Here is a 13,860-nt window from a genome sequence, read left to right on the forward strand (position 1 = left end):
AGTACAAATATAGCAGTCCGTTGAATGGCAAGTTGGTTCCCTCCACTTCATTGGTGTAATAAATTTCATATGTCGTCTAAATAGATAGTTTAAGAAACTTGTCAGATATGCATTAAAAGAGAGCAAACTCCTAATTTTTATGATGTACCTTTTGGTTCCGGTTTCCGAAAATATCAATTCGACTCGACATGTGGTGCACACAGTATTCGGTGTCCATGGTTTTTCATTGTTTCTAGGCTCAATTCCATAACACTTATGGTATGCAAATTTCAAAGGATTTGAAAACACACGTCGCATCCTTTTAACGATAAACTCCCCGCAGATGAAACAGAACATATCTGGATCATTTTTACACTCAAATTCTCGCGCCCTTTTATTCATATTATATTTTTAAGCAAATGACGGATTATAAACTGCAATTAAAAAATGAACAGTATCCGGCGATCCTTGCAGAAATTATGAAGGAACGAGGCACATGTACTATTATTTATACTTACATAGATCACCTACCTATACAAAAAGGTTCCCTAGTTATACATAGAAAACACTACCTGCCTTAAACATATGATCTTGCTTGAAATGTGTCTGTGCTTGAGATAACGACACTAACAATTTTTTGTATCTAATAACCCTTCCAAAATCTACCTGAAACTAACTGATCTGCGAATACTAACACATATTACCAGTAGGGTACTTAACACGTTCCCTGTCCGCTGAGCCACATATGGTTCAGGAAACGTGCGCCTGATAAGCACTGATACGTTCCTGAGCCATATGTGTGTCAGCATAGAAAAAATTCCCTGAACCACATGTGTTTCATGAACATGCAGAAGCAAAAATGGACCATATGTGTTTCAGGTAGAAATACCCTACATCCGTTTTTTTTTTAGTTATTATTATTACTAAAGCTATCCTATGACTACAGAAAAAACCTTGTTGGACTTGACGGTCAATTTTGCATTTTTGTATTGGGACAGGGAACGTGTTAAGTATTAAATGGATATATTTACTTGAATGCTTGTAACTTTTGTATTAGTTCATCGATTTTGTTTAATCAAAGTTTATTTTTTTTGTAATAAAACGGAGCTTAGAGTGAAAACAAAAAATATACGAAAAAGTAAAAAGTTTTCGAGATCCTTTCTCTCAAAGTACAAATTTTTTTATATTTTTACAAAAAAAATTAAAAAAATCCGTTATGATAGCTCGTTATCTTTAAATCTGCAGGGCCTAGCAAAAAGTGTTTTACACACAGTTTATAGCAAATTTTATTACCTTTTAAAAGCTTTCAACGGTTTTGGAATCGCTCAATTCGTTTTCGAGATATATATGATTAAGTGAGCCGAATTTTTTTTTTTTTTGAAATAACGGTAATTCGTAAATATCTCAAAAACGTTACCATAGAATAAAAAATAACCTTGATTTTCGGAATCAGACGGTGATTTTACATAGGAATTTCATAACGGCGTCTCTGGTGCAGAAAAAAAGCTGAAATTTGTGATCCAGTGTTATTTTGGCGTCGATGGGACTTTATCGCCAACACTTTGTTTTTAGTTAGTTTTCTTTGTTTATAGGCAATTGTACTCGGTGTGAAACTTTGATTGCGTACAAAATATTCATTTATACAGCGGTGCGGGTGTGAGTACTGAATGTCAGTTAGCCAAGAAAAATTGGAAACAGTGGAACGTGAATTGTGTGATATGAAATTGCATGTAAATGAGATAAAATTAAGAAGATATGTTGTTGTTGTTGTTGTTGCTGTTGTTGTAGCAGCATAAACCTTCCCTATACATACTTATACGGAGGGCGAAAAAAGTATGTCTTATAATTTGGTTGGCTCAAAGAGATGATGCGTCAAGGAAAATTTAAAAGTTTAGAACAATAAAAAATATTAATATTATTAATTAAATATTTTAAGGCAGCGCTTGAAAAAATACTCAACTTGTCACCGATTGATTGATATTGCGGCGGAATGTCTAGTAGCTAAATCCGCCGTAAGACTCAGCGCGACAGGCGAATGTACTTGTAAAACATTCGGACATAGCTCAATAGGCATGAGTTACAGGGTCCAGACGGACTATATGACTCCGAAATGCAATTGGGCGAAGAAATTCCGAACAATAATAGAAGAAGAGGGATGGAAAAAAGAAATGAAACCTAACCCAAATACTCTTAATATATTTGCTGATGGCTCGAAAATGTTAGACGGAGTAGGGGCAGAGATACATTGCGCAGAGCTAGGCATCCGACAGCCATTTAAGCTCCCTGACCACTGTAGTATCTTTCAAGCAGAAGTCTTTGCTGTAGGTAAGGCTGCGGAAATAGCATTCGCAAAGACATCAACCAACACCAAAATAAATATATACATTGACAGCCAAGAGGCGATAAAAGCACTAAACTCATATGAAATTTTATCTAAAAATGTTCTAAAAAGCAGGGAAGCCATAGAGAGATTAGCCGCAGACAGGCGGTTGCATATCTATTGGGTACCCGGCCATAAGAGCATTGCAGGAAACGAAATTGTAGATGAGACTGCCAAACCGCGAAAATAATGTGCAGAATGCAGATAAATACGTCCGATTCGTACTAGCCCTGTCTAGTAAAGAAAGTAGAACTATTTCTAATAGATATGCTAACGAACAACGATAGCTGCAGATTTTGCAATGAACTGGAAGGGAGGGAAACGCTAGAACACCTTCTATGTTCTTGCCCTGCGTTAGCTAGAACCAGATTAAAATGCTTAGGAGCTTTACAGTATGAGAAGTTAGAATGCCTCTCGGGGATAGAGCTCCAGAGTTTACATAGATTCGCAAAAAACGCAGACGTATTACAAGATGCCTACTACAAGGAAACTTAAGGGTCAAGCTCCATCTGGTACCACTAAGGACCAATAGGTCTATGTGATGGCTTTCAGCCAGCCAGGTCAACCTTACCTAATCTAAATATTTTAATATTAAATTGAAGAGGACATGTTTTAATAGTCACTGTAGTCACTTTCACTAGAGCAATTAGCCAATTTTCCTTAAGTTAAATTTTGATGAATAAACTGCTGAAAGATTGTACTTAGTTCAAGCCTATCATGAACTACATATCACAGCCATATAGCGTATTTAGTGCTTAAGGGTACCCGGTGGTCTAGAGCACGAAAATTTCACCTATTTTCACGATTTTTTTTTGCCATTCAAAATTTAAAAAACGATGTTTCACCTTTTCGGGCTTATTATTAGTACGTTTATTGAGCATACAAAAATTTTTTTTTTACTTTTGAAACAATATTTATTATTATAAAAATGCAGCTGAAGATTACCCTCTCGAAAAATCGAACCCGGACGGCGTAGATGATTTCGAGACTTCTACTCATCTGAAACACAAAATTCAAGAAGATTCTTAATCAGAAAGAGTGCAGTTATGGTCGGAACTAGAACAAATCGAAAAAATGAAAAATTGACAAAATTTTGAAAAAAAAGTTCGTAAAATCGGGTTTTTTCACTAGTTTTTTAGTTTAAAAAATAGGAAATTATTTAAATAAAATTATGATTCTAGTTCCGACGATAGCGATACATGTTGTGAAAGTTTGGACGATTCGGTTGAATATTTTTTTTTTTTGACAACACCAGGCCGAAAAAAGTAGTTTCGGGAAAAATGAGCTTAAAGTTTGAGGTACAGGAGCGCGCGGACCGCTTTCTACCTAGTTAATGGGCTGTAGAAGCTATTTATAATATTGGGAATTTCCACATCAAAGTTTCATAGTATATTCTTAAGATACTATACTTTCGAAATATCGAAAAAACAAAAAATCGATTTTTTAAAAATTCTAGACCACCGGGTACCCTTAAGTTATAAGCAAAGTTAAATTTGCATTGAGAAACTATCCATTCATTTCCTGGAGGTGTTCGTAGCTTGTAAACAAATAAGCGCAAATGTAATTTGGCCAGCTATGCTTGCATATCATCATTATCCTACACACACGGATAAAATTATCCACAAAAACACCTAATTTTGGGTTCAAGAAGTATTTGTATCTTGAGAAAGATTTAATGTAATTAAAAATGTTATTCTAAGAAAAGTAAACAAATATATTGTTTATTTAAAACTAACATAAACTTAACAAAACTTTACTCCATAAATAAAATATTAACGAAAATCATTCGCTTCCCCATATTTTCAAACGACAAATGTATTCACACAAAGTAAGAACTTTAAATTTTAACTGATTTCATTTTCCTAACAAAGCAACCAATGCTTTCGAATAAGTCCCGTTATAAATATGACCATTCGAAACTCAACTTATTGCGTTGGCAACTAAGTAATTCCGGATTTTTTTTTTAGAAAATCAAAGATAATTTTTTCATGGAACTAAATAACTTTATTTTTTAATGTATTGCCCATTTAGATCAATTACCTTTTGTCATCTTCCAGGCAGCATCATAATCCCACGTTCATAAAACTTCCGGTTTTTATTAGCAAAAAACTGAATCAAGTACGATTTGACATCATCATCATTATTGAAATTTCAACCACTCAAAGAGTTTTATAAAGATCGAAACAAAAAGTAATCAGATGGTGCAAGGTCAGGACTATATGGTGGATGTGGCAAAACAACCCAACCAAACTCTAATAATTTTTGTCGAGTGGCCAAAGATGTTTGTGGCCTTGCATTGTCGTGATGGAATGCAATACCTTTTCGATTTGTCAATTCGGTCCGCTTTTCTTCAACTGCATTGTTTAATTTCGTTAGTTGTTCAATGTAGACATCAAATTTGATCGTTCGGTTGGGTGGTAAGAGTTCAAAGTAGACAATTCCTTTGTAATCACACCAAACTGATAACAAAACCTTCTTTTGATGTTGTTTGAGTTGGTTCACCTGGCCTGCTCCACGATCTTGTCCGCTTGATATTGTTGTAAACAATCCATTTCTCATCGCCAGTTATCAGTCGTTTTAAAAATGGATGATTTTCATTACGTTTCTTTAGCAAATCGCAGCTGTTAATGCGTTTCTTTCAGTTCGTGTGATTTCAGTTTTTGTGATTTTCAATGCGTGTATTGCATGCATGAAGCTTCTCTGCAATCTCACGTGTTGTGCTGAGACGATCCGAGTCGATTATTGCTTTGATTAAGGCGTCAGCAACTTCAACTGGACGACCAGAGCGCTTTTCATCTTTGAGTGAAAAATCACTAGAACGGATTTTGGCAAACCAATTTTGACACTGCCGTTTTTTTAAGGCTTCATAACTTTTTATGAGCTTGCGATGCGGTTTTCCCTTGCGGAAGAAAAAAAGGAAAATATGACGAAAATGTTTCTTTTGATTTTCCATTTTTCAACGAACGCCAAACCGAAACTACGTAACCAATCGAAAAACGTTTTTTACTGATTGACAGCTGAATTGCCAACTATCAAATAACAAAATGTGTTTTACATTTGTACTACGTCTGCAAACCTAAAAATTCAACTGAAACCGTTCATAAGTTAAATCCGCAATTACTTAGTTGCTAACCCAATACTTCGACATTTCAAGTCTTGCTTTCGCGTTATTAATACATCATAGGACGGAAAAGAACAGACACAACTGAAGCTGAAAGAAAAATAATTCTGTATAAGCGTAATGAGCGCAAATCATGTGCAGAAATCGGTCAAACGATGAATCGAAGTCGTTTTACTATTTATAGCATAATAAAACGTTTTAAAGGGTAAACAATTCTTAAGAGCCGACCTCATACTGGAAGACCTCGCAAAAAAAAAAAAACAATCCAAAAATTACATCAACGCAAGTGGTAGCAGAAGGTCTTGAAGAGATGAATAAAAAAGCCCATCCGAAAACAGTTTGCAGGACCGAATTTTTAGGAACTCTACCGAAGTGATAGTGCTTGACCGGACATAAGTCCGGCTCCTTCCGGTAACGTAGAATCGACTGATTCCGATGGAGTGAGAACGCATGAAAGTGTTAAATATCTCTATGAATATCACTTGAGCCTGTGTCGTCAGTGGATGAGTGTTGTCCAGGGTGACTTCTGCGCAGCATTCTGCTTCTTTATTTACAAAATTTATGGCTACTGAATTTTGATCGATGCTAAAAACTAGCCCAGAGCCAATGCATCATCAATCTAACGACGAATGTGGTGCTCATAACACTTTAGCTAAAAAAGACAAACAAACTAAAGCAGACGGAACCCAAATACATTTTACGCATCTTTGTCATCGCATGGCGTCATTCTTTTTTTATATTCATGGCTGATGATTTATGCGCCAAAACCAGTTTAGTATGTCAAAATATTATAAGCCAGCAAAAATCAATATGAAATTTGCGTATGCACTTGAAGGAGTTAATTTTTCTCTCATTTGGCACTTTGGTAATGCGAGGGTTCCATTTTATATTTTTCACTTTTGAAACACTGCGTTTAATTCGATATTGTAATTAAAAAGATTGGTAAATTTTATTACTTAGATATAACTTTTTCACGTACGACCTTTATTTATTTATTTTTGCAGTGAGTTGAAAAATATCATCTCGCTCAAAGATGGAATTAGCTCGTGAAAATTTTCGTGCGTTGATTTATTACGATTTTCGATGTGGATCGAGACAGGCGCGCACTGATCAACTTACTTCGACTTTTGGCATTCAGGCACCATAATTGGATACAATGAAACGATAGTACAGTGTGTCCATGATTCCATTGTGGCCATCAATCCTTGAAGGTTAATTTTGAGAAGGTCGTCCCAAAACGGTTGCTGTGCCAGAAAAAATCGTTACTGTGCATCAAGTGATAACGTAAAATATCGCGAGATAGTGACATCATTGGCCATTAGTGGGACTGGATTTAGATTTATTGGAGGCTCACTCTTCGACCTCATGGCCTTTTGTGCCCTCTACTTATCACAACATCTCATCCAGAACTTAAGATAGAGCTAGGTTGGTCATGTCGAAACTGTACCACTAGAGAAACTTAAAACAGTGAATTCTGGTAACCATTTGTTTGCCAGAAGTTCTCGGAGAATTCGTTTACCATTCGCCGAAGAGGAATCATTCTTCACCGAGCCAATGTGAGCATTCACGTTTCGTCTCGCACAATAGAGTTTTGAGCACTCAAAAGATCTAATTACTGGATCATTCGCTTTACAGACCTGATTTGACATCTAGTGATTTCTTTTTGCTGCTGAACATCAAAAATAAAATGCGAGGTCAACGTCTCAAAAAGTTATTGAAGTCTTTAAACAGCTCGTTTTGGAGGCTTTCCTTTCTAAGTGCTTTGAAATTGGTTCAAGCGAATGCAGAAGTGTATTGAGCTACAAGAAAAACATTTTGAAAAACAATAAAGTTATTTTCGTTATTATTTTACTACATTTTCATTAAAATGAATAAACAGTCGGCCCATGTCTGTTAGATATATAGCCAAGCTCCTTCTTCTATATGTGGTGTGTGTCTTGGTGTTGTTAATCAAATAGAGGGGCCTACAATTTTAAGCCAACTCCGAACAGCAAAAGTGTGTATAAGGAGTTTCTTGATGGCAGAAATACACTCGAAAGTTTGCCATTGCCTGCCGAGAGACGACCGCTATTAGAAAAAACTCTTTCTATTAAAAACTTTTTCTATAAACTTTTTATATTATATTAATCGTCGTAATCGTATTGGCGGACGCCGTAGCGGAATGGGCAAAATATAAACGGCAACCCTTCAAACAGATAGATGAGTTTTAAATAAGAATGAAGGTGTTTTTGGTATTCAGCAAACACTTGTGCTCACACAATTAAAGGGTCCCGGTGGTCTAGAGCTCGAAATTTAGGGTATTTTCAGGATTTTTTTTTTTTAAACAAAAAAAATGAAAAGAGATATTTAACTTCTTAAGCTTTTTATTTAACTGGTTTTACATACAAACATGAAAAAAAAAATTAATTTTAAAAATGGCACTGAAGTTGAACCTCCCGAAAAATTGGACCTGGATGGTGTTTTCCATTTAGGCTCTTCTATTTATCTGAAACACAAAAACCAAAAAAATTATTATTCAGTATGACTAGCTACATATGTCCCGTACTAGAATAAAAAAAATTTTCACAAAATGGCGCGATTTTGAATTTGGCACTCTAAAAATCTGGTTATTTTTCAGTTTTTGATTAAATACGAAACAATTGAAATAATAAAATGATTCTAGTACGGGCTATAGCCACTGATGTTGTAAACAACGTATTAAAATTTCAGTCGATTCGATTGAATAGTTTCTTTTTTTTTGACAACACCAGACCAAAAAAAGTCGGGTCGAGGTAAATGAGTTTAAAGTTTGAGCTACAGGAGCGCGCGGACTGCTCTATACCTAGTTCATGGGTAGAGTTAATGTAGAAGCTATAGGAAATTTCACAGTATATTCTTAAGATACTATACTTGCGGCATATCGAAAAAACAAAAAATCGATTTGTTGAAATTTCTAGACCACCGGTTCCCCTTGAGGGGTTAAATACAGATACAGTAAGAAGGCCGAAAAAAGCGAATTTTCCAGACATTTTTCTGAGAAAACTTTTTAATTTATTGATCTAAAAATTTGTGCACATAATATGTTATCTTTGAACTGTATTTTAAGACTTAATATTAGTAAAAATATTTATTTGGAAAGGAGCTACAGCTGATCTCCGGGAGCTCCTCTCAAAAAAGACGTTTGCGGGGACCTCTATATCTCTGAATTGGATCCACTGAAATTGAAAAAAACAAAGAAATTTCGTTAAACTAATGTTAAATCTAGTATTAAATGGAAGGAATAAGTGAAATAAATTGTTTTGACAAAATGGCGGTTTCTCAAAAAAAAAAAACCGATTTTTAAAATAAAAAAATATTTATCGATGAGAAGAAATCTTCGATTAGTTACTAAAAAATATATTTAAGAAGCTCGTGTTAAAATTTGAGACTATTCGGTTCAGCCGTTTTCTAGTAATGTTAGTCACCGACTTTTAAAACACCATTTTGAGAAAAACGCGTTTAAAGTTTTAAAAGCACTTTCAAGCACTCTAAAACGCCTTTTCAAATTTGCGTGTAACTTCGAAAATATTCACCGGAACGATATTAAATTTTCTGTGTATTTTCTTAAATATATGTACATTAAGAAAATAAAATAAATTTTTTTTGAAAATTTTAACAGTATATAACCCCTTAAGTCGCTTTATCGCTTTTATCTTTAAATTAAAAAAAAAGGCATTAAAATTTTCAATTTCTTAATCAGAATCTTTGGAAAACTTCTGGGAATATATTTTTTTTATAATTTAAATTCTGAATACGGGAAAAAATAAATCAACTTAATTGTGTGAGCACAAGTGTATATGTATGTATGAGATTGTGCTTAGACGCAAATAATAAAGAAAAAAGCGAATTGCTTTCAATAATTTTTCTTTATTAAATTCAGACTCCCAAGCTAAAGGATCTCATTTGCGTTTTGTTGTTTTTTAATTAATGGTCTTCTCTTTTTAAACATTTTTTTTCAGATGCCTGCTAACAACAAATTACAGCTAAATTACAATGTGCAGCAGCGCATCATTCGGTGCCAACGGAACAGCTAAATTAAGTCAATGAATTAAAGCAACAACAAAGTGTTGAATTAAAAACTGAATGTCAATGAAAAGGAAGCGCCACCAGCAAAATTCAAAAATGAAGCTTAAACACTGGCATCTACATAAAACTGGTTAAATAAAAATACTGAAGAGGGCAGAAATTTTCGAAAAGGCAACAACCGCTGAACGGTAACGGTACTAAAAATAGAAAACGACAAGGAAAAAAGCGCGAAAATTTCCACTTTCCCCCCAAAAACCAACAAACACACAAAAATCCAAGAGAATAAATAATAGCCACAGCAGCCAAAAACAATTTGAGGAGGGGTGGAGGCTGGTGAACACGAAATTGGGTCAAAAGTTGAATAGTTATACGTAAACGCGTCGCCACACGTTACTCGCCGGCTAACCGACACCGACGCCGGCGCCGACGCAGTGCATTGTGCAAAGGATAAAATGTTGAGCAAAACACAAAAGCTCATTCTTGGCATCATTATATTGTTATTGGTCGATGTAATTTGGGTATCGTCTAGTGAACTCACAAAGGTGCATTTCAATGATGAAGTACACAAATACAATGGCAATCATTTCTCTTAACTGTGTCACTTGTTTACTTTCAGTTTCTTTACGAAAATGAAAAGTTCGATAAGCCATTCTTTTGCACTTACTTCAAGACTTCGATGTTTGCAATTTATTTAGTTGTAATCGGATTGGTCACACCCTGGCGCGAGTCCTGTGAACGCCAAAATGGCAATTACACGGTAAGTAATATAGATTTATTTGCCTAAATGTTTAGAGCTACGAAGAAATATTATATGATACGGTAGAATTGGAACGCCTTTGCCAAAGCCAGATAGGTTAGGTTGACCATCACATAGACCTATTGGTCCTTAGTGGTTCTATATAAAACAGGTAGACTAAATTTGTCTGCCTTTCAGAACCAAGAAACAGACTAAGCATCCGAATCTGACTCCGTAAAAACCCAAGTGAACTTTGTAAATCCAGCAGACGTCATCTCAAAAGTGAATAAAGTATTTTTTTTTCTTCTTATATTTCAACTTAAAGTCATAGGAGGTGAAGAGTTGTACTTTGAGATACTGTTATGAGATTAAAAGAAGAATATTTCACGGTGTTACATAACCTGTTAGACTACCATTTGAACAAGAGAACGACATACTAAAACTTCTAAATACGATATACAACGAAATGGAGAACTACATGAAAAAGCGAGTGGAAGTCAGGTGGACTAATCTGACCACATGCAAAACAGCAAAAGCTATGCGTAGAACTAACGACAAAAAACTGACTCAATTCGTATTTACGCTCTCGCGAAAAGACTGAAGAACTATCATAGGTATGCGAACAGGTCATAATTACCAGGTCCGACATTATTAAAAACGCGTTCAAAATGCCTGGGAGCCCCATTGTTTGAGGGTCTTGAGGACGTTTCAAAAACGGATCTTCCAGCTCTGCTTAGATTCGCCAAAAGCGTTGTCATCCTACATTATGTCTACTTTTAGTATTCATAGAGGTCGGTCTTCATCTGGTATCGCTAGGGACCAAAAGGTCTATGCGTGGCTTAATGCCAACCAGGCTAACCTAGCTTAACCTACATAACCTCAATGTAGCCAAATAAGTATAGTACAGGGTGGGCCATATAGCGTTTGCTTTTTGAACCACCTATTTTTTGAGAATGGTAATACAAATGTGTTCATAATTTACTTAAAGGTTTGACATTTACGAAATGGGACGCTATACGCTTGAACAAAATTGGGAAATATTGAAAACCTATTTCCAAAGTGGTGAGTCTTCTTCGCCATTTTTTTTTCGAAAATGAGCGAGGAGCCGCGGTTACAGTAAATGGCGAGCGTTACCGTGACATACTCAACGAGTTTTTGTTTCCAAAAATTGAAGAAGATGACATGGACGACATTTGGTTTCAACAGGACGGTGCAACTTGTCACACTGCCAAAGTTACACTCGAACTTTTGGCTACCGTTTTTGAAAACCGAATAATCAGCCGAAATTCCGATATCAATTGGCCGCCTCGGAGCTGGGATTTAAGCCCGTTGGACTATTTTTTGTGGGGAGCCGTTAAGAACAAATGCTATGCGAACCATCCAGAGACGATTGATGCTTTAAAACACGAAATCGAAGTTGCCATTCATGAAATTAGAGCCCAAACAATCGAAAATGTGCTTACAAATTGGGTTGATCGAATGATATTATTTTTTATTCATAAATGACAATATTCAATCTTCAATACGAGTATAAAAAATAGCCGATTCAAAAAGCAAATTTTACATGGCCCACCCTATAGTAGTACATTCTTGCACTTTGAACCACCTGACGTGCATGTACCATTTCCTAAGCTCAGATTCGAATTCTCAAAAGTCAAAGAGTCAAATATGTACTTTCGGAAAAATGTATTCTGTATCTTGGTTAAACATTTTTGTCCGAGTGTATTATGTTTCAACCGCCCATGAAGAATTGTACTCCTTTTTGTTGATTAGACTCTCTTTTCAGTAAGTAATACGAGTAAGATCTATGATAACTTATTTTCGGAGAATTCACTCTCAAAGAGAAAAATATCAAAAAAAGTACATGAACGCGAAACCAGTACCTAATAATTTGCGACACGAACAGCTGATTAAATTGTTGGCAGGGAAAAATCACAAAATTTAAAAAGATGCCTTCAATGCTTTCGATTTGTGTTTTGGAAACTGCAGCAACTGATAATTTCGAGCCATTCGTAAACACGTTTGCCATGCCCTCTCTTCACATTTTGCACCAAGCCCACACTCCTCCCCTTTTAGGGAATATGGATAGAACAAGTACCACGCGCACTCAGCGAAGATGTACTTAAAAATTTATCAAGCACTATGGGAATGAACGCAATGCTTCTAAGAATACTGTAGTGTACGTAGATTAAGTCAAGCTTGTGACCCGAATCACTCAATCTGGCGGTGAAGTGCAGTTGTTACAGATTATTTGTTTCATGAACGGACCTATAGATTATCGAAGTAATAGTCATTTTTTGTTTTTTTGTGAGAAAGCAAATTCTTTAGCTTGATGTCTGACATATCATTCATTTCCTGTAAGAAAGACTTACCGAAAGAGCGAAGTCGTGCCCTACTCAGGCATTTCAACATTAGCAGTGATAGAAGTTTGTTTATAATTACTTATTGATTTTATGAAATACTTTTATTGTGTCAAATTGAGCCTTAGTTGTTATGACGTTCAACGTACTCCAATACATATCACTCATCCTCAGCGACGCTCGGCGCTCGAGCGGCTCTGTCGCCGTCCCGAAAGAGTTATTATTTCAGCGCATATTCTCATCAACTGCATATCGCTTATATAAAGGGTGATTTTTTAGCTATTATCTTTTTGTTGGTTGGTTTAAACAGCTGACGCACGTTTCGTGTTTTGTTTCACTGTCAAGTTTCTTCAGTTTGGTCTATAATTTAACCATGAATCGTCTTACAAACGAGCAACGCTTGCAAATCATTGAATTTTATTATAAAAATGCGTGTTCTATTAAGAAAGTTTATCGCGCGCTTCTTCCATTTTATGGTCAGTTTAATCGACCCACTGAAGCGGCTATTCGAGTTATTGTGACTAAATTTAGAACCAAATTTACATTATTGGACATCAAACCACCAAAACACGCTTACGTAGAGTGCAAACTGAAGAAAATATCGCAGTTGTATCGGCCAGTGTTAATGATGACCATCAATTATCGATTCGGCGCCGTTCGCAGCAATTGGGCCTGTGTTACACAACAACGTGGAAAATTTTGCGAAAGGACTTAGGTGTGAAGCATTTCAAAATACAGCTTGGGCAAGAATTGAAGCCGAACGACCTACCGCAACGCAGAATTTTTGGTGAATGGGCTCTAGGAAAGTTGGCCGAAGATCCACTTTTTTTTATCGAAAAATTGTGTTCAGCGACGAAGCTCATTTTTGGATCAATGGGTACGTAAGTAAGCAGAATTGTCGATTTTGTAGTGAAAATCAGCCAGAAGAATTGCAAGAGCTACCAATGTATCCAGAAAAGGTCACTGTTTGTTGCGGTTTATGGGCTGGAGGCATCATTGGACCGTACTTCTTCAAAGATGCTGCGAATCGTAACGTAACTGTGAATGGTGAGCACCTGACTTGCATGACGTGTGGTTTCAGCAAGACGGTGCCACATGCCACACAGCACGCGTAACAGTGGACTTGTTGAGAGGCGAGTTCGGTGAACATTTTATTTCACGTTCGGGACCTGTCAATTGGCCACCCAGATCGTGCCATATAACGCCTTTAGATTATTTTTTGTGGGGCTATGTTAAAGCT

General features: G+C 36.0%; 1 protein-coding gene across 3 annotated transcripts in view; it reads left to right on the top strand.

The window, feature by feature from the left end:
- LOC129244579 (solute carrier family 35 member F5) overlaps window positions 1-13,860 on the top strand; it is a 34,382-nt gene that overhangs the window by 14,868 nt on the left and 5,654 nt on the right. For all 3 annotated transcript variants that reach the window (XM_054882293.1, XM_054882291.1, XM_054882294.1), the window contains exons 2-3: window positions 9,458-10,066; window positions 10,141-10,281. In XM_054882293.1, coding sequence (XP_054738268.1) covers window positions 9,977-10,066; window positions 10,141-10,281 — 231 coding nt within the window. In that variant the 5' untranslated portion in view covers window positions 9,458-9,976. The remainder of the gene's footprint in view (window positions 1-9,457; window positions 10,067-10,140; window positions 10,282-13,860) is intronic.

This window comes from Anastrepha obliqua, chromosome 4, assembly GCF_027943255.1.
Source record: "Anastrepha obliqua isolate idAnaObli1 chromosome 4, idAnaObli1_1.0, whole genome shotgun sequence".
Lineage (NCBI taxonomy): Eukaryota > Metazoa > Arthropoda > Insecta > Diptera > Tephritidae > Anastrepha > Anastrepha obliqua.